The sequence below is a fragment of the Raphanus sativus genome, unplaced genomic scaffold, assembly GCF_000801105.2.
Source record: "Raphanus sativus cultivar WK10039 unplaced genomic scaffold, ASM80110v3 Scaffold0428, whole genome shotgun sequence".
NCBI classification, from domain to species: domain Eukaryota; kingdom Viridiplantae; phylum Streptophyta; class Magnoliopsida; order Brassicales; family Brassicaceae; genus Raphanus; species Raphanus sativus.
Window position 1 is genome coordinate 1 of NW_026615747.1, and position 21408 is coordinate 21408.

General features: G+C 34.0%; 2 protein-coding genes and 1 long non-coding RNA gene across 5 annotated transcripts; 2 read left to right on the forward strand and 1 right to left on the reverse strand.

The window, feature by feature from the left end:
• Positions 1–1536: 1536 nt before the first annotated feature.
• LOC130502186 (uncharacterized) lies at positions 1537–2620 on the forward strand. Its single transcript, XR_008940140.1, has 2 exons — positions 1537–1943; positions 2148–2620. It is a non-coding gene; the product is annotated as an uncharacterized LOC130502186 (long non-coding RNA).
• A 7219-nt stretch (positions 2621–9839) lies between these two features.
• LOC130502185 (ABC transporter B family member 1-like) lies at positions 9840–15396 on the forward strand. Its single transcript, XM_056996919.1, has 9 exons — positions 9840–10291; positions 10377–10431; positions 10506–10681; positions 10774–10974; positions 11094–11353; positions 11453–11769; positions 11849–12072; positions 12399–13490; positions 13905–15396. The coding sequence occupies exons 1-9, from the start codon at positions 9875–9877 to the stop codon at positions 15174–15176; spliced, it is 4014 nt and encodes a 1337-aa protein (XP_056852899.1). The 5' UTR covers positions 9840–9874; the 3' UTR covers positions 15177–15396.
• Positions 15397–18681: 3285 nt separating this feature from the next.
• Positions 18682–20016, reverse strand: LOC108845917 (uncharacterized). Of its 3 annotated transcripts, none has more exons than XM_018619117.2 (5): positions 19888–20016; positions 19713–19807; positions 19519–19627; positions 19189–19251; positions 18682–18916 (listed from the first exon to the last, which is right to left on the reverse strand). In XM_018619117.2, exons 2-5 carry the CDS (start codon positions 19792–19794, stop codon positions 18811–18813), a joined length of 360 nt encoding a protein of 119 aa, XP_018474619.2. In that variant the 5' UTR covers positions 19795–19807; positions 19888–20016; the 3' UTR covers positions 18682–18810. The 3 variants fall into 3 exon arrangements, with proteins under 3 accessions (XP_018474619.2, XP_018474620.2, XP_056852901.1); XM_018619118.2 differs by having other exon boundaries at positions 19713–19825; positions 19888–19972; XM_056996921.1 differs by having other exon boundaries at positions 19713–19825; positions 19912–19926.
• Positions 20017–21408: the final 1392 nt, after the last annotated feature.

The following is a 21408-nucleotide window of genomic DNA, read 5'->3' on the forward strand; positions in this document are numbered from 1 at the left end:
CAATATATTTCTTCAAAAAAGGAAAATTATTATTAAATAATTATTTATATAAATAAAATTATTTAACACATGTCACAATTTTAAATATAAAATTGACATGCGTTATAATCATGTTAATTAATAACTTTGAAATATCAAGTTTTATATAATAAGATTTTTGATTTTTTAAAAAGTTTATGATGAAATACGTATATTAGTATAAAGTTCGTGTTGAAATAGAAAGAAGTGACCGAACCTGAATGCAAAAAAGGAAAAACCTTAAAATTTGTTTCTTCAAAAAGAAAAAAGAACGATCTTTTGGTTGTTTTGTGTTAATGAGGTTAACCTTTTGGTTCGTCAATTTATTACCACTTCCATTTACGTGAATGTCCTATATACCAATTCGAGTCTCAATGAGGTTAACTTTAGCGTGTTGTCATTTTGACCTCCTGGTTTTATCTGACATGACGTCGTAACATTTATTTATATTCCTACGGCTACTATATTATTTAATGAATGTTTGACCAAAAAATAGTTTTCTGAATAGTGTTTAACACTCCAGACACAAATTGTGTTTAGTACTGAAAAACCAAAAAGAACAACAACTACTATTCAGTTCAGTTAAAAAAATCTAAAATTAATTATTATGGTTTAAAATGTTAACTACGGGGTGGTGGGCTAGTGGTCTTGAGGTAGTTCTAACGCCGATAAGAACCCGGGTTCGAATACCCCCTATGGCCACGAAATGTTCTACGCCCTCTCCAAATTTAAATTTAAACGCGGTGTTGGTGCTGGGCCCTTGGGTAATGGGTATTAGTGACGGCTGGTTCTGGGCCAGAGATGACTACGGGCCTATGAATTGCGGAAAGCTACGGAAGTGTCTACGGATCTACGGGTTGCGGAACATCCCTGTTAAAAAAAAATGTTACTGAAAATCCACCACATCTTCTAACTATGCAAATAAATCCTCTTAAAGTCAACAACTTCAGATTGTTATAGAATATCTACTAAATCGTAAACGAAACACATAACAAAACTAGTTCAACACTTATCTTATAAATTATGTTTGTGTTTGGTGCGAAATGTAACATATACATTATTTTTAGGGTCCACGATTTTGGATTTAAAAGTTTCAAAATTAGCTTAGTCAGAAAACAATGCAACGACTTCTAGTATGGACACATTTTAAGACCGCGCATCAAGATCTCGATTTTTTTTCATTAACATAAACAAATTCAACTAATCCTACAAACTACCCTTTTGATTGTGAATCCATATGAATGAAGAAAGAAGATTGCAATCCCTCTTTGTATTTTGCATACGTGAATGAATTTTGAGTGAGTGAAACTCTCATTCAGAATCTCAAATAACGTCGTAATATTACATTGTTCACAGTAAAGAAAAAGGTTGTTGCAAAAATAAAAACTGTGTGTAACTAATCAATTTATCAAAGTTATCAAGAATTTGATATATATTTCTTAGAAGATTTTATTTTTATAGAATATAATATTCAATTTTAGTGTGGAAAGGAACAACAACATTGGTAAAAATATATATTCTCTAGTATGAACTGTCTTTGTGATTCTTTGAAAACTCCAACAGCCACTAGAGAGAGAAAACAAAAAGATCAGTGTGTCCAACGAGCATTAATTTTCGGCGCCGGAAGAAGACCGGTAGTGTAGTTCCTTAGGAGTTAGAAGTTTTGAGGAGATCCTTCGATAGTCTGGAAGATAGTGCGGTATGGATGGACTTCTCTGTTGGTGGTTAGTTTGATGGGCTTGACAAAGATCTTTATTTCTTTTTGGTGTGTGGTGCTGGTTGAAGCCGCCTCCATCAGATTTGGTCAATCCAATGTCTTTTGAGTCGTTTGTGGTTTGTGGTTTGGTCCTTCCTGCTCATCTCTTCCCTGATTTCCGGTTTTCAAAGGACGTATGCTTTTGTCTTGTCAGTTTTATCCTTCTCAGGTATTACTTTCTCCGCTTTCTTTGTGTTTAGTGGATCTATAGATGCGATTCGTTCTGTCTTGGATTGTGTGGCATGCTTGTTCGTATTTCTTTGAAACAATGGTCGTTGCCGTTCTGATTTACTTTCGTTAGCAACATGTATTTGCTCAAGGCTTGACCCAATGGTTTTTGTTGTATATCTCCGCCATTTCTTTCAATATCCAGTCTCCACTCTGTCAATTAGGAGTCTTTTTTCTATCACGGTGGTTTCATGTCTCTGATATCCTGTCGATGCCTCGTTCTTAGTGGTGAAGAGGTTTTATGCGATGAGGCTATGTTTCTTTAGTTTGGGTCTGGTTCAAGAAAGTGGTTCTTGTCATCTTCATGAGGTTTAGTGTTCTTGTTATGGTTTCAGTCAAGCTGCGAATTAGTTTGGGTTTGGATGGGTTTTTGATATTATTCTTATGTTTTTGATACTTGCTTCTGGCTTCATTTGGCGTTTTCAGATAGTGTCTTTAAGGCTCTTGGCTCTTCCAGCGGTTATGTTGATGCTATTTGTATAATTATGATTCTGATGGAAAGATTTGTATGGAGATGTTTAATTTTTAGCTTGTTTTCAATGTCTTATGAAAATGTCGGCTTATGGTTTCAGTTGATATCTATAGAAATATTTTCTTAAGACTTTTTTAGTCTTAGTATTTTGATCAATCCATACTAATATAGGATGTGATGATTGTGTATGGAAATCTTGATTCTTCTGTTGTTAATTCTTAACCCAAAAACTGTTCTGAATTTTGTTAACATTAGTGACCTTTTGTAAAAATAATCCTTTTTAATAATTTATGTCAGTAAAGATAAAGCATGTACTATGCATAAGAAGGCATGTGTTGATCTCGTGGATAACTCGACTGATTAGTAGACCTTTTTCTTCAAATCACAATATCATTTATTACACTACACCAATTTGTTTTCTACTCCATTTTCAAAGTCAAATGTAATTTTGGGGTGGGGGCTAGGCCTAGGCGCGGATCGGATATCTGGATTTTTGAAGGTATTTGTGATTTGCTTCAAATATTACGGATATCTAATTTTCTGATTTGCTTTGCTTCGAAAAAATACGAATATTCGGAAAAACGGATATCCGAAAAATAAACAAATATTTGCAGATATTTGCGGATGCTTACGGATATCTCATTTGTTTTGACTAGTACAAATAATCTTAAAAATTCAATACAAATTTGTTTTGTAAAAAAAATTTTGCATGATATAAAAGATAAAAACTAAAAGATATAGTGAATCTATATATTTTGTAAATTTTTAAACTTAATTAACAATTATAATAACACAAAACTTAAGAAAAATTATAATTGTCATAAATGTTTTTTCTTTTTTTTATGTAATACTTTTATATAAGTAATAATGTGAATATAATCTGTCAAATCATATGTTAAGAACTTTAAATATAATCAAAATATATATGTATTTATATATTGACGGATCAGATCAGATATTTGCTTCCCAAAATTTTAATATTTGTGATTTGCTTCGAATTTAACGGATATTAAATTTTAGAATTTGCTTTACTTCAAAAGCTTATGAATATTCGGAATTTTCGGATCGAATAGCAACAGATAACAAATCAAATCAAACTTAATGGATAAAATGTCCAGTCTTAGTGGGGGCAGACAATTTTTTTACGGTCTATGTAACTTAACCTAATGTCTCAGGACTCAGGTTCAAAGTAGCTTCACTGCTGTACATAATGTCTCCAATTCACTGTTAAGAGACAAACCAAGTGGGGCAATGACTTTAGTAACTTTTAAAAACGTAGGATTTTTCATTACTCAACCCAATCCATGCGAATAAATAATTAATTAGATTAGGAAAAAAAATTAGGAGAAAGCAGGGTAGTTTTTTGTTTCAATAAACGGGTATTCACCAACGACTTTCGGTTAAAAACAGAATCTATAAATATTTTTTTTATTTATAAAGAGTTTTTTTGGTGTAATTTAGGAAGATCGGTTTTAATTAGATCTTAATCTTTTTTAGGCCCGAAACCATTAATTTTTTTCTTCACAGCGGATTTCGAATTAAAGCATAAAAACACCAAAGTATGTATTTAAATCACTAGTCTATATCAGGTGTGGTGGTGAATTGGTTTAGCTGAAATTAATTCAAACTACGTAATATTAAAAATTATGAAAGAAGTGGAACCAAAAAAAGAAGTCTACGAAACATGTCAGAGTGAGAAAATGAGAGGAGACTAGAAGTCAACAAAGGGTTTAAAGTACAATGGGAAAATATTTTCATTGTGAACTAGATGTATATTTTGTATAATAGTGCAAATGATAATTAGATAGAGGTCGAGAAAAGTACTGACCTTTTTACCAATGTATCATCGAATTTCTAACTCGTGCGATCTCCAAAAATAATTATTTAGAAACTTTATAAAAAATGAGCAAATATATCAGAAACTAAATTTGAAGAAGTCACCATATTTGTTCGAGTGTAGCAGAAGAAGTTATTATTGGGGAAAATTCCTTAAAAATACACGGACTGAATTTCTTTTGCTGAAAAATATACAAAACTTTTTGGCTTCCCAAAAAATACACAAGCTAATTTTGATTGTCCATAAAATACACAAACTTTTGAATTTTGAAGGTTTCATACCTCGATTTTAACGGTGTAAACAGTGACTAACAGAATAGTAAGACGCCGTTAGATGCCGTTAATTTTGATTAAAAAGTTCATGTATTTTATGAACAACCAAAATTAGTTCGTGTATTTTTTGGGAAGCCTAAAAAGTTCGTGTATTTTTCAGCAAAGTTAATTTAGTATATATATTTTTAAGTAATTTTCAAATGGAGTTTGGATATTTCATATACTATTCAGAGGTTAAATATCTGGACCCAATACATATCCAAAATTTTATATTTAAAAACTTTCGGTTTGGTTTTGGACCGAATATTTTCGGATCAGTTTCGATCCAAGTTTTTGAATCCGGCTAAAATATCTAGACCTAATCTTGACACTTTAGCCGGATTCAAAAACTTGGATTGGAACTGACCCGAAAATATTCGGTTCAAAACCAAACCGAAAGTTTACAAGTATTTGTTGGGTCCAAAACTCTTCCACTTGAAAGAATTGAAACCAAAAAAAAACTGATCCGAATAGATATGGGCCTAATAAAATCGACACGAATAGATTCAATCCGACAAGATCTTTCTGCTAACAATTTTGTTATTATTTTTGCAATATTTTTTAGTTTTGTTTTTGTAACAGAAACATTTTTAATTAATATGAAAATTTCAATGTAAAATTTAGAGTTGTTTGTGAATTTTTAGATATATATGATATATTTCGACTAAATTGGACTAAACAAATATTTCTAAACTTTTGGTTTGGTTTTGGTCAGAATATTTTTGGGTCAGTTCCGATTCAAGTTTTTTAATCCGGCTAAAATGTCTAGATATTTTACAAATATAAAATTTCAGATCTGTATCAAGTGATAGAGAATGTGTTTTTTTCAGGTCTTTGGGTCGGGTTTAGGCCATTTTTCGGATATGGATCTTTCAGATCGAAAATATATGGTCCAAAACCAAACCGAAAGTTTACAAATATAAAATTTTGGATATGTGTTGGGTCCATATATTTAGCCTCTGAATAGTATATGAAATATCCAAACTCCATTTGAAAATTCCTTAAAAACACACATACTAAATTAACTTTGCTGAAAAAATACACGAATTTTTTAGGCTTCCTGAAAAATACACGAATTAATTTTGGTTGTCCATAAAATACATGAACTTTTTAATTAGAGTTAACGACGTCTAACAGCGTCTTACTATTCTGTTAGTCACTGTTTACACCGTTAAAATCGAGGTGTGAAACCTTCAAAATTCAAAAGTTAGTGTATTTTATGGACAATCAAAATTAGTTTGTGTATTTTTTGGGAAGCCAAAAAAGTTTGTGTATTTTTTTATTAAAAGAAATTCAGTCTGTGTATTTTTAAGGAATTTTCCCTTATTATTATTATTACAAATTGTATCATACTTCCTCGAAACCTAATTCTTCTTTGCCTCTTTAGAGTGTAATTATTCAAAAAGTCTTTCGAACTTTTATGACATGGCCCGAACTACTCACTCTCGACTAGTAAAATTGAAGTCGTTTACTATCCATAGCCCAAATTGCCCACTCGTACTAACTCCATATTATATTACGGCTGCAACTGGTAAATTAAAATGAAATTAATGGAATAAAAAGAATTAGAATGATATGAATGGAATACTGCAGAAAATGGACATTCATGAATAAATTTGTTTTGGAATGATTTTCTTTGTATTTTGTCTAGTTATTTTTAAAATTAGTGGAATGACCATTCCATTCCATTCCATTCATTACAAATGGTAAAAGAATCTGTGGAACTAATGGAATCAACCATTCCACATCATTCCATTCCAAAATATTACAATCCAGTTACACCCAACATTTTCTTGGATGGTTGAATTGGTAAATAACTAAACATTAATGTATCAAACTTTGTAAAAGGCTAAACAATTAAGCCATGCTCGTTTGCATATCAATGCGATTTGCAACTGCCATCTACAATTTTAACATATGATCAAATATTGTTCGTTTTCATATCGTCATGTGACTAATCGAAGGCGTTAATTTTTTTTAAAAAAATTAATCATTATTTTCATTAATTTGAAATAATGATTTATGACTAATTGCACAATCAATCGATAACAAAATAAACAACAGCATGTGACATATAACTGGTCGTAAATCACAGGTGGTAGGTAGAGACACACGAACAAACATGACCTTAGACTAATACGCAACTGCTAGTCACATTAGCATTATTCCCCTAAACTTGAATGCTTTGTATTTATCCAAACGTACGTAATCTATATGAGTTCTACGTACCATATGAATATATGATATATATGAGTTTTGCATACGTATCTATTTTTGTGCCACTAATAAGTTTAATATGATATGTCACATTGTTAGCCGTTATAATCAATCAGATACTAAATGTTCTGTTATTCATGAGATGATTGATCTCGACTGTCAAAACTTTTAATCTCAGATTCTTTTAGGAAGGAAAGTTTTCTCTTCACTTGCATGGTAATATTTATGTTGCTGAAGAGAAAAAAAAAGCTTATTATAAAATGAGGAGACATTTTTGATCCAAAAAAAATGAGGAGACAGATTAAATTAGGATCACTAGAGGCGTGAATAAAGCAGCTGAAATTATTTCCCATAAAATATGGCTTTCATTAGTATTATTTATCTTCCGTACCACAGTGTCTTACTCTGACTCTGATTTTTCTATTTCTTTCCATTAAATAATCACAAATAATAATTCACTATCACGACTTTAGTTTCTCCAAAGATTAAACTAAATCGGTTAGATTCGTTTTTGAATACCAGGCGTCTGTTAATGTGAACCCCATTATCTTCCTATTTAGTTAATGATAATTATGGTGATTTAATAATTAGAAGGAATGAAAAATGCAAAGCCCGTAATTAAAGGAAAGAAGACAAGGAAAATGGAGAATATGTGAACATATATATTTGCTTACACACTACCAATATTTTACACTAAAACTCCTTGATATGTGATATCCTGAAAACCAAAGTATTATCAGAACAATACAATATTGTGTACCCTATCAAAATTCAATATCCAGCAAAACCCAACCGTGAACCAAAAAAAAAAAAAAACCCAACCACCAAAAAACTTGCTTATAATCCCAAAGAAATGACCGGTTTGGATTTTGGAATAACGATTTTGGAATAACATTATTTTGGAGTATACTCCCTCCGTTTCTTAAAGAGTGTCGTTGTGACATTTTTCACACAGATTAAGAAAGTTGTTAAAATATATGTAAGTTGTAATTAATTATATCTCTTTGACCAATAGTATTTTAGATAAATAAAATTATTTATAAAATCAATGCAGTTTGCAATTAATTTTCAGCTGAAAGTTAGTATAATTTACATTGGAATTGTAAAGTGACATTCTTTGTGTAACAAGAAAATGAACTCAAAGTGACACTTATTATGAAATAGAGGGAGTATTTTATTTTGTTGGAAAAATGACTTTTTGTAGAATTAATTATTCGTTGACATAAAAAATGAATTATTCTAGCTTTAACATTATTGTTGATTAGTTAATGTATCCATTGTAGCACTTCTCTTCCAATCGAACATATCTATCTACGCCATAATAGTTAAAGATACTATGCAGTATAATAGTTGTTTAAAAAAAAAAAAAAGTATAATAGTATCATTATTTGAGTTTAACCTCATCTAATGTTTGGACGTAAAAAAAACCTCATCTAATGTTTCTTGGCGAACAAAAAAAAGATTGTAGGTATTTGTGTATTCATAAAGTATAAATAATTCAGGGGAGGAGGTTTGTTCTTAGATCAGAATTATTATCCGTTGAAAAATGTTTAAAATGATCAATAATGTGATTGAATCAAGTTTAAAACTCTTTGATCACATACTAATTTACATGTTTTCGAAAAATAAATAAACTTTGGATTGTTTAGAGTATGTTTGTTGAGACTGAGTAGTGAGTAGATTTACTTTTTCGAAAGCTTTTCTGTCCGTTTTACAGAGGATGATGCGTGGTAAAATAATTCTGATTTTAACTCTTTTTTTTTTATCAACTCTGATTTTAACTCTTGCCTTTGACATTTTTCAGTTCAGGGACGACTTGCATTCTGCATTCGAGTGGCTCGTAGAACTCTCTGTGATGGGTTTGTTAATCTTTTGGATACAATACTCAAAGGCATGTCCGTCCACTTTAGGCAGCTAAACTTTTAAATAGAGCCACTTCAACTATGTGTCTTCATTCCAATTGGTGATGCAAAATAGGCACTAACAAACACCTTCATATGCTAATATTATTAATAAATAGATCAAAATTCTATAAGCAAGTGCTTTTCATCTGGTAAGTTTTCTATAGTCGGTGATGTAGATTATGACTACTACTACGCTGCGCATTTTCAAGATCTAACAACAATCATAATTGATAATAATTGTACCTAACCATATTTGGTCAACAATAAAAGAAACGAATATTATATTTTTGCATCCGAGAAAATATTGAAACTTCATATTTCTGACCATTGCATCTCACTTTAATTTTTTCATTTACAATGAAAAATATACAGAACAGAAATAGGAGAAACTGTAGTGAGTCAAAAACTTATCTCCATTACAGAACAGTGTTCTATGTCGGATTCCATCAATCTCACTCTATCTCTTCGACCATCTGTCCCTTTCCCTGTTTTCTACGCAACATGAAACCAAAATATAAAAAACCAAACAATTTACTAAAACTCAATCAAACTTTCTTTATGCAACTAGAAAAAAAGACCCACTAAGCAGACGGATCCAAGAACATGGAAACAAATGTAGAAAAGGAAATAAAAACATCAAGCGTGGGCTGAAAAACACTACACAAGAACCCATTTTTTGGTAATTTATATCTGTTTTACAAAATTGGTTCAAAAGAGAATAAATACACAAATTGACTGACCAATAAGATAATATAAATATAATATTAAAAAAAAACGGTGAAATGATTATATAGTAGTAATGTATATATAAACTGACCAATCGGATAGTACTACACTAAAAATACTAAACGGTTAAAAAGGTTAGTAAATAGAGAATTAAGTGAATGAATTAAATAACAAAAACGGAAGTGGGATTAGTGTGGGAGAAAGCATATAGAGCGGAGGAAAGCGAAGACAGAGATTATAAAAATAAGTGTTTGTGAAGAAGAAGCTACGGTGTTTTAATTTAATTATAAATTTATATATTTATAAGAAAAATTAAAAAAAGAATATATATTTTTTCTTTTTTCTGAGAGCTGTTGTGGTTTTTGAGGCTCTCTATAAAGCAAAGTAGCAAAACATATACACAAAATGTCCCAAGAATCTGTTCAGATAGAAGAAGAAATAAAGTCATTAGAACAATGGCGTTGGTCCGAAATGCAAGGGCTTGAGCTTCTCCCTGAACCTTCCTCAAATAGTAACAACTCAAGAAACCCAGATACAGAGCTTCAAGAACATCCGCCGGAGATGGAAAACGGCAGTGGTACTCCTCCTCCTCCTCCGGCACTAGCTGAGGAGCCTAAAAAAGATGAGATTCGTGGAGTTGCTTTCAAAGAGCTTTTCAGATTCGCAGATGGGTTAGATTATGTATTGATGATAATTGGCTCCGTTGGTGCGTTCGTCCACGGCTGCTCTCTACCTCTGTTCCTCAGATTCTTCGCCGATCTCGTTAACTCCTTTGGTTCTAACGCTAATAACGTCGACAAGATGATGCAAGAAGTTCTAAAGGTAACCCAACTTTGAATCTCTCTCTGTTTTTTTTTTTGTCTCAAATCATTTACAACTCTAATCATAAAAACTTGCTTTATTACAGTATGCGCTTTACTTTCTTGTCGTTGGTGCTGCAATCTGGGCTTCCTCCTGGGCAGGTGAAAGAGAAATGAAAAACTTTATGTTTCTTGATCCGTGAGCAAGATTCGATTGTTTTTTTTTTAATTTGCAGAGATTTCGTGTTGGATGTGGACTGGAGAGAGACAAACAACGAAGATGAGGATAAAGTACTTAGAAGCTGCTTTAAACCAAGACATTCAGTTCTTCGACACAGAGGTTCGAACTTCAGATGTTGTCTCCGCCATTAACACCGACGCTGTTATGGTTCAAGATGCCATCAGCGAGAAAGTAAGCTAAAAAAATAATTAAAATCTTTTTTTTCTCTCTCTCTCTCTCTGTTCTTCCTCATCTGATCTTGATCTGAATCTTGAAAATCTCAGTTGGGTAATTTCATCCATTACATGGCGACTTTTGCTTCCGGATTCATCGTGGGTTTCACGGCTGTGTGGCAGCTAGCGTTAGTGACACTCGCGGTGGTTCCGTTGATAGCTGTGATCGGAGGAATCCACACCACAACTCTCTCTAAACTCTCTAACAAGAGTCAAGAGTCTCTTTCACAAGCTGGTAATATCGTCGAACAGGTAGAGTGCACAGATCCCAAGACCAACAAAAAAAAAAGTTTCTATTTTTTTTTTCTCGATCCAGTGAATCAAAATCATTACTTTACATCTGGGTTTTTGTTTCGTTTTTTTCTGAGCAGACAGTGGTGCAGATCAGAGTAGTAATGGCTTTTGTCGGAGAATCAAGAGCCTCTCAAGCTTACTCATCAGCTCTAAAGACAGCTCAGAAGCTCGGTTACAAGACAGGTTTCGCTAAAGGAATGGGACTCGGCGCTACTTACTTCGTCGTCTTCTGTTGCTACGCTCTCTTGCTCTGGTACGGTGGCTATCTCGTCCGCCACCATTTGACCAACGGTGGTCTCGCCATCGCCACCATGTTCGCCGTCATGATCGGTGGCTTGTAAGAGAACCACTCTCCTCTCTCTGTTTAATCATTCATTTGATTTAAAAGATTTGTTTTTATTTTATTTTATTGAGTTCTTGATTCTTGTTTTAAAAGGGGATTGGGACAATCAGTACCGAGCATGGGCGCGTTTGCGAAAGCTAAAGTTGCTGCTGCAAAGATCTTTAGAATCATTGACCACAAGCCGACGATAGAGCGTAACAGCGAGTCCGGTGTGGAGCTAGAGTCTGTCACGGGTCTCGTCGAGCTTAAAAGCGTTGACTTTTCGTACCCGTCGAGACCGGATGTTAAGATCCTCAACGAGTTCACACTCTCTGTCCCCGCCGGGAAAACTATAGCTTTGGTCGGGAGCAGTGGTTCGGGTAAAAGCACGGTGGTGTCTCTTATCGAGCGGTTTTACGACCCAACCTCAGGTCAAACAACATGTCTCAGTCTGTTATTTGTTGCGGGAGAGCGTTGTTTGTTTTAACATGTTTGTTATGTTCCCTGCAGGACAAGTTTTACTAGATGGGCATGACCTGAAGACGCTGAAACTTAAATGGTTAAGGCAACAGATCGGGCTTGTGAGCCAAGAGCCAGCCTTGTTTGCCACTTCCATCAAAGAGAATATACTCTTAGGCCGTCCCGACGCAGATCAAGTCGAGGTAGAAGAGGCTGCTCGAGTCGCGAATGCTCATTCCTTTATCATCAAACTACCTGATGGCTTCGACACACAGGTCTAGTTTTAAACATTACTCATTCCAAATGATAGTTTATGGTTTTAGAATATGTGTTTCTTTAATTTTTTCATTAGTTTAATATATTTCTGAAAGTCAAAAGAGTGGTCATGGGAAAAGCATTTATAACAGAGTCACATGGGTTTAGTCAACAACGCATGTGAGACCCCAGACAAGTAGTTTCAGTCATGTGTGTTGATGTTGAAACTTTTACATGTTCATGTGCCTCTCATTTTTTTTTTCTTTTAACTTTAAGACCATCAACCACTACTACAGTGGATTTTTTATTCATACTAATTTGGTAAAAATGTAACATAATGTTTCAGGTTGGGGAGAGAGGGCTACAACTTTCAGGTGGGCAGAAGCAAAGAATAGCGATCGCAAGAGCCATGTTAAAGAACCCGGCGATACTTTTACTAGATGAGGCCACAAGCGCTTTGGATTCCGAGTCAGAGAAGCTAGTCCAAGAAGCTTTGGACCGGTTCATGATAGGAAGGACGACACTCATCATCGCTCACCGCCTCTCCACCATTCGCAAAGCCGATCTTGTAGCTGTGCTTCAGCAAGGAAGTGTCTCTGAGATCGGAACACACGACGAGCTTTTCGCCAAGGGAGAGAACGGTATCTACTCCAAGCTTATTAGAATGCAAGAGGCAGCTCATGAAACCGCCATGAACAACGCAAGAAAGAGTAGCGCAAGGCCGTCTAGTGCTAGAAACTCGGTTAGCTCACCGATCATAGCTAGGAACTCTTCGTACGGAAGGTCACCGTATTCACGGAGACTCTCGGACTTCTCAACAACCGACTTCAGCCTCTCCGTCGAAGCTTCTTCCTACCCAAACTATAAACACGAGAAGCTGGCCTTCAAGGACCAAGCCAACTCCTTCTGGCGGCTAGCGAAAATGAACTCACCAGAGTGGAAATACGCTCTCCTCGGCTCCGTGGGCTCCGTCATCTGCGGCTCGCTCAGCGCCTTCTTCGCCTACGTCCTCAGCGCGGTCCTAAGCGTCTACTACAACCCGGACCACAACTACATGATCAAGCAGATCGACAAGTACTGTTACCTCTTGATCGGTCTCTCATCTGCAGCACTCATCTTCAACACGCTCCAGCACTCTTTCTGGGACGTTGTGGGAGAGAATCTCACCAAAAGAGTCCGCGAGAAGATGCTTGCCGCTGTGCTTAAGAACGAGATGGCTTGGTTTGATCAGGGGGAGAATGAGAGCGCGAGAATCTCGGCGAGGCTGGCTCTTGATGCTAACAACGTGAGATCAGCTATAGGGGATAGAATCTCTGTCATTGTGCAGAACACAGCGTTGATGCTTGTTGCTTGCACTGCTGGTTTTGTTCTGCAGTGGAGACTCGCGCTCGTCTTGGTCGCAGTCTTCCCTGTAGTTGTTGCTGCAACTGTCTTACAGGTTTGTGTTCTTGCCAATGTTTTCTAAAACCAGACCAAAAACTAGATAATTATTTAGGTCACTTTTCAATATGGTTTAAACCTAATTCACACATATATATATATATATATTTTTTTTTAATTTTATAATATATAATTTTAGAATAATTATTACAAATATGATACATAATTAGGATAAGAATATCATCAAATATAACTAATTTTTTTGTTCATCCAGACCATAGATTTTTGTTTTCAATGGTTTTTATCCGGTTTAATAGTTATTAGATTTGGGATAATAATTGGTTTATGGTCTAATTTGGTCCAACTATTGGATCGGTCTGGTTTTAAAAATACTGGTTTTTGGAAAGCAAAATGAACACTCTTATTTGTCGTTCTTACATCTGAAACTAATTTGTTTGGTCTGTTTCATCAGAAAATGTTCATGACTGGATTCTCTGGAGACCTTGAAGCAGCGCATGCCAAGGGAACACAGCTCGCCGGTGAAGCCATAGCTAACGTCAGAACAGTGGCAGCATTTAATTCAGAGGCAAAGATTGTTCGTCTCTACACCGCAAACCTCGAACCACCGTTGAAACGCTGCTTCTGGAAAGGACAGATCGCTGGAAGCGGGTACGGTGTGGCTCAGTTCTGTCTCTACGCATCTTACGCGCTAGGGCTATGGTACGCGTCGTGGCTTGTGAAACACGGCATCTCCGACTTCTCCAAAACCATAAGAGTCTTCATGGTTCTGATGGTCTCAGCCAACGGTGCAGCAGAGACGCTCACATTAGCTCCTGATTTCATCAAAGGTGGTCAGGCTATGAGGTCGGTTTTCGAACTTCTCGACAGAAAAACCGAGATCGAACCGGATGATCTTGATACCACCCCAGTACCAGACCGGCTACGCGGCGAAGTGGAGCTGAAACACATTGATTTCTCTTACCCTTCAAGACCGGACATACAGGTTTTCCGTGACCTCAGCCTCCGTGCTAGAGCTGGCAAGACTCTGGCTCTTGTCGGTCCGAGCGGGTGCGGGAAAAGCTCGGTCATCTCCCTCATCCAGAGATTCTACGAACCGTCGTCAGGCCGAGTCTTGATAGACGGGAAAGACATAAGGAAGTATAACCTAAAGTCCATAAGGAAACACATAGCCATAGTCCCTCAAGAGCCTTGCTTGTTCGGCACGACAATATACGAAAACATAGCGTACGGACACGAATGCGCGACGGAAGCAGAGATCATACAAGCCGCGACGCTAGCCAGCGCACACAAGTTCATATCCGCGTTGCCTGATGGTTACAAGACGTACGTCGGAGAGAGAGGCGTTCAGCTTTCAGGAGGACAGAAACAGAGGATAGCGATCGCTCGTGCCCTGGTGAGGAAAGCAGAGATCATGCTGCTTGATGAGGCCACGAGTGCTCTTGACGCAGAGTCAGAGAGATCGGTGCAAGAAGCGTTGGACCAGGCTTGTTCTGGTAGAACGTCTATTGTAGTGGCTCATAGGCTGTCTACGATAAGGAACGCGCACGTGATCGCGGTGATCGATGATGGTAAAGTCGCGGAGCAAGGGTCGCATTCTCATCTTCTCAAGAACTATCCTGATGGAATCTACGCGAGGATGATACAGTTGCAGAGGTTTACGCATACTCAGGTGATTGGTATGACGTCAGGGTCGAGTTCTAGGGTTAAGGAAGATGATGCTTAGTACTTACTGCTTTGGTTATATTATATGAAGAAAGAACAGAGTTGAAAAAAAAAAAGACAACACGCACCAGAACATGTTCTGTAAATGCGAGCTTATTTTTTCTTCTGTTTATGTTGTAATTTTGAGGTTACTTATTTTTGGAACTACGTTTCAGATTTGATGGTATAGTATTATTGTTATTGTGTATTATTATGATTAATCTAATTGTTCATCTGTGTAATATCAATTTATCCTGACCAATCTAGGAGCCTTCCTACTGAAGTGAGAATGAAAACAGTCGCCACTACATAGCTCTAACGAAAAGGAAAATATTGAGATCAGTTTTATCTTGATCATAAAATTATATTCAGTGAAAGTCTTCTAATTTCAGTGTTTTAATTCAATGTTTATTAATAATTCAACATTGCAAACTTTGGATGCAAGCATATATTATTTATGCAAATTAATGGAAAAATGTTTTGATATGATGTGCAAATATAATCGTCAGGTATAAATTTTTAAGTGTAGTGTAAATAAAATCGTCAAACATGAATCATCATAAAGAAATAACTAGATTTTGACCCGCGCTTTTTGAAGCGCGGGATATTTTACGATGAAAAATTTTATTAATAACTTAACAAATATTTTGGTAATTTTTAAAGAATGTGTATTTAAAATATTTTTGCATTTAAATCAGTATTTTTAAATTCAACCCGATTGTGACAACACCGGTTAATCCGGAGATCTGACAATTCAATTTATGTTTTTAAAATATTCATATTAAAAAATCACTAAAACCCGAGACTAACCGATTGAACTGATGGATGACCCATATGTAATCTAATTGGATTTAAATTGTAATAGTTTCATAATTTGTAATCTTATAATCCAAATTTTAAAGTTCATTATTTGGCAATTTATGAAATTATGACGTTTCTACAAAATTTTAAAGAGAAAATGATAGATATAAAATAACTAAGATTACTTATTGTATTGTTTGGAAACATTGATAGTAGTATAAAAATATATTGTTTGGAAACATTGATAGTAGTATAAAGAAATAAGTATATTGTTTGGAAACATGAATAGTAGTATAAAGAAAGAAACATTAGTGATTTAATGTATGTTTAACTATAAAGTATAAAAGTGTATTTAATTTAAAAACTTACAAAATAAATGTTAGATCCAACAGAATGTTTCTGTTTTAATAAGATAGACTAGATTTTGACCCGCGCTTTCAAAGCGCGAGTTTATGTTTGGTGAAAATTTTATATAATCACATTTATATAATCCATCTTGTATATGCATTTATATAACCCGTCTCATATATGTGTTTTATATCCGGGTTTATGTTCAGTTAAAACTATATGAAAGCGCGGGTTTATGTTTGGTGAAAATTTTATATAATCGCATTTATATAATCTATCTTGTATATGCATTTATATAACCCGTCTCATATATGTGTTTTATATCTGGGTTTATGTTCGGTTAAAACTATATTGTACATGTATTTTTAGGTTTTTAATTTTGAATTAGATATTTTAAATATAAATCAATATAACAGTTTTATAGTTTTGATCGGTGTTTTGAAACCCGACTCGGACCTGCGGTTGAACGAATTACCGGTTTGTAACCCGGTATTTTTAATATTGTGATTTTTTCTAATGATAAGACAAATTCGGTGATCATAAGTTGGAAATTTGTTTAAAATATATTTATATTTTTCAAAATCGTTCTAAATGATAATGATTGTTGTCAAAATTAATAATTTTAGAATTAGAAAACCGGTGTTAATAACAGTATCAAACATGGAAATAATCGATGCAGTATCAAACAAAGAAATAATCGCAGGCCGAAATTAAATTAGGAAACCGGTGATTAATGACAAACCAAAAAATAATTAAGAAGAAACTGGCGCAGAATGTCCAGAATATCCTTAATGAATACAAAAGAAATATTCTTCGGTAGGGGTAAAAAGAGTAAAAATCCAAAACATGCTTGTACTTTAATAGTATAGATTATAGGTCATCATGTTATAATATTCATAATTGTAGGAATACTAAATTAGTTTTAAGAACCCGTATTGTCATTGAGTGCACACGATGTTACACAATATACATATTCGTTTGGTTTGTTCTAGATTTCAGGATAAGACTAACTTTAGAATCATGAGATCCGTTCTAGACAAAAGAAGTGACGATATGTTATCTTTTAAGTTTTATAATCGTATAGGTTCGATGAGTTTTTGAATGTTGTGGGTCTACAACTTTATTTTAAAATCCTCTTGTGAAGAAATCATGGCTTTTCTAAGTAGATCATGATTAGTAAAGTAGATATATACAAAAGCTGATAGATTTTTTTGACAACATTGTCGAAAAGGGATGCTTTGATACATAGACACACGAACATACGTGGGGAACAAAATGATGAAGATGAGAAAACAGATATTGGGAGAAAAGAAGATGGGTCCAAAAAGGACATTAGACGAGATGATGATGATGATGAGAAAACACAAAGCAAAAGAACAAAAAGAAATGAAAAGACAACATTTTCATTTGTGTATAGATGACTTTCAATGAGCAATTTTTGATTTCGCTTCTTTGTGTAACACACGCGTGCGACCATAAATACATGTATGCATTCAAATGATGATGATGGCGACTTGTAGTTTTAGTTGTAATTGGAAGTTATAGTGGAGGATAAGAACTAAGAAACATGTAGCTCTTCTTTCTTCTTTTCTTTTTCTTTTGAACGAAAAGCATGTAGCTATTCATTCGGCACATGTAATTAGTTCGTAAGAAGTTAAAGGAAGGTCAGAATAATTGTAGACATGCTACACGAATAGGTTTCTCCACAATCTTGTTCAAAAAAACTCTTGGATTTAGGAGCGAGTAATCAAATTATATTGATTTTAGTTTACATTTAAAATTTACACGAAAAATAATATGTAAAAATGGATAATGTATTAAAATCTCATTTTAACCACCAAAGTGGCAAAGGTTAACACTCTAAACCTTTAGGTTCATAAAGTAACATTTTCAAATGCGATTTTCCCATAATGTGTATAACTAAAACCATTATTTAAATTATCATTATATTGAAAAATGTCATGTTTTGGTTTGGAGATATCTAGTAGTTTCATATTTTTAATATATCTAACTAGTTTTCAACATTTTAGTGATCCAGATAGAAGAAATTAGATCAATATTTGATCAACTGTCTGGATTGATTCATACAATTAATTAATTCCCAGTATGAGATTCGTTGCATTCCCATGATCATGTGATGTTGTGGGATTAAATATCTACAGCTGGTTTGAGGTTAACAACGACTTACTAGTTTTGTATATACATCGTCGCATTTATAAGGTTAACGACTTAGATAAAAATATCGCATTTTAGCAAGAAGCATTAGAGAAATGGGAGAGCAAGCTCATTAACAAGTATTTTTTTTCTTTTTCCATTAGCAAATTATGTCGAAGTGTGAAGAAGGATGTTCCAGTGACATTTTTGATAAACGGGTAATCAAGAACAAAAAAAACATATCATTAATTTAGGAATTATATAGTTTAACTATTAAGGACCATCTACCAACAACAATCTAGGTTCCATAAACTGTTGCAGTGTGAAAGATAATGAAGTAAACTGAAGTAAACTCAAGCAGCCATCATGAGCTTCGGACCATTGTCCGGCATTCCCATTCCAGCGGCTAAATCTGCATCGAGTTGTGAGTGTGGCGCTGGTCCATTCATTATCTTCACACTGCAACATAGATCAACAATACAATCAGAAAAGGTACAAAAAAATAACAATTGCTCATATTTTTTTCAGAGCTTGATTAACATCACAAACAGGACATACAATTAATAAAATAGCAATTGCTCAGACTTTTTCACAGCTTGAAGATCAGACAAGTAGGACAGATATAATGTCGTTAAGTCTAATGACCGTTCGATATTACTATTACTAAAAACAAACTTCCACAATAACAAAAAGGAGAACCAAAAAGCAAGACGAGGTAGGATCCCACTTACCGCTTCTTATGTTTCTTCGTCTTGAAATGGTCATCTCGCACAGACGCTTTGGAGAAGTACCGACTGAAACATATCAAGTTTCGGAAAAAAAACACAACTGAATCAGACAAAACACAAATATGCCTGGTTCAAACAAAAAAAATAATCAATCTGGAACAGAGCCAGAAACATAAATGTCAAGGGTCCAAACAGAGACTAGAAACATATTAAGTTAGGACACAAACACAACTGAATCATAGAAACACACATGTCTGATTCCGACAACACAAATGATAACCAGAAGAAACACATATATGTCAAGGTTCAGACAAAGACTATAAACAATCTTACTCGCAGTGTAAACAGTAGAATTGACCCATTCCGGGCAAATCCTCGTCAAGCTTCAAAGGCTTGACCTCCGCCTCTGGTTTACGCAACTCCGTATACACCAAATCGTCGCGTGAAAAAAAGCTCCGTCAAGGCAAACACAACGGAAAAGAAAAAGAAAAACATTATATTTTCATCAAATCTTAGGAAAAGGATATCTTTGACTTCGAATTTGTCACGACGAGCTGTTTTGTGAGACAAACGCCTCTTCTTCACTTTCCTCGTCGGACATCTACCCATTGTATTTCTCCTCCTGAGTGATTTGGTGAAACTGAAATCATCAGCGTGCGAATTTAATAGCTAATTGTCAGAATCTAAACGGATTTAGCTTACTGCTCTTAGAGAAAGAAGCCACACGAGGAGGTGGGAGGTGGTGACGACGATGCGGAAGAGAAACCCTAAGATGAGTCTCGCTTTCACTATAAATTAACCTAATTTTTGGCGGTTTGAATGTAACCATGAGACTGATGCGAAGCCCATCTTAGTTAAAAGGCCTTACTTAGGCCTATTAGTTATTAACTTGGCCTCGTTTACATTTGACAGCCCAAATAACCTAATTTAAATCCAAAATATGAAATTAGTAAAATCCAAAATATGAAATTAGTAATCTACTGATATGTTTGCTTTCTATCAACTAAAGTGTCATGGTGTGTGGAATTTAAGGTATTCACTTGATTATGGTATCTCCTAGACATTATTTGCGAAGTGATTTTGACACATGTCATCACCAAAATCAGTCTAACAAAAAAAATGATGGCATGGCTTAAAAGAAATATGACATGGCATCGATTTAATTATGACATGTAAAATTTTCTATATTAAAATTAATGTTTTTGGTAAGATTTCTTAAATATGGTAATTACTATTTTCTATATATGTATTCATATTTTTGGCAAAGTTTCGTACATAGTAATAACTAACAAAATTTGTATCAAAAATACTTTTTTTTCTACAAGTATCCATTTTGGTAAAATTTTAGAAATATGGTAATACCTAATAACTTTTCTATATCTATTAAAATAATATAATTATATATAAATGATAATTATGAAATTATTTTTTTAATCCATTTATGAAACATATTTTTATCATCAAAATAAGTGTAGGTATAGTTATAGTTATAAATTGAACAACTTATATCTGTTATATTTATCAACTTATATATGTTATTTATATTAATGTATATACTTATTAGAACTAATTTATATATTTACAATTACATATATTTAAAATAAAAGTAACTAAAGAAAGTATAATATGAATAAAGTAACTTTATAAAATTTTAATTATTATTATTACAATTTAAATAAAATAAAACTAAAAAGTAAAAGTAAAATTGAATAAATCAAACTAGAAAAAATACATTATGGTTTTACTTTTTAACTAATAAAATTAAAATTTAAATACTGAAAATTGAAAATTTATTTATATAAAATTATTTTTAAATTTTTTTATATCTGCGCATGGCGCAGAAAAACTCCTAGTAAGTCGTATATACATAGTGTAGTCTTTTTCTTTTTTTGTCAAATATGGTTTTCTTTTCGCTTTAAGATTTTTGGGAAAGTTGCCGAAAATATTGGATTAGTTTATGGTAACTAAGAACATGATTAACCTCGGTTTCTTTTTTTTTTAACGCTGATTTATTATGATATTACAATTATTAGGAATATTACATAGACGATTCGACAACCGACAATACTACCTGTCTTATGAAGATCTACGCAGTTCTTATGAAGATCTACGCAGTTCTTATGAAGATCTACGCCTAACTGCATCATCTTGAGCCGTTTTATGAAGATCCACGCCTGACCAGATTTACTTGCACCATGTTGAAGATCTCTTATAATCTTTCCT

Excerpts from the sequence above, each read along its gene's own strand:
- LOC130502185 (XM_056996919.1), top strand. The coding sequence starts at position 9,875 with ATGTCCCAAGAATCTGTTCAGATAGAAGAAGAAATAAAGTCATTAGAA. Across the intron at positions 12,073-12,398 it reads CTGATGGCTTCGACACACAG|GTTGGGGAGAGAGGGCTACA; the intron begins GTCTAGTTTTAA and ends ATAATGTTTCAG. Across the intron at positions 13,491-13,904 it reads TTGCTGCAACTGTCTTACAG|AAAATGTTCATGACTGGATT; the intron begins GTTTGTGTTCTT and ends CTGTTTCATCAG.
- LOC108845917 (XM_018619117.2), bottom strand. The coding sequence starts at position 19,794 with ATGGGTAGATGTCCGACGAGGAAAGTGAAGAAGAGGCGTTTGTCTCAC. Across the intron at positions 19,628-19,712 it reads TGACAAATTCGAAGTCAAAG|GCGACGATTTGGTGTATACG; the intron begins ATATCCTTTTCC and ends GCTTTTTTTCAC. Across the intron at positions 19,252-19,518 it reads TTCTACTGTTTACACTGCGA|TCGGTACTTCTCCAAAGCGT; the intron begins GTAAGATTGTTT and ends GATATGTTTCAG.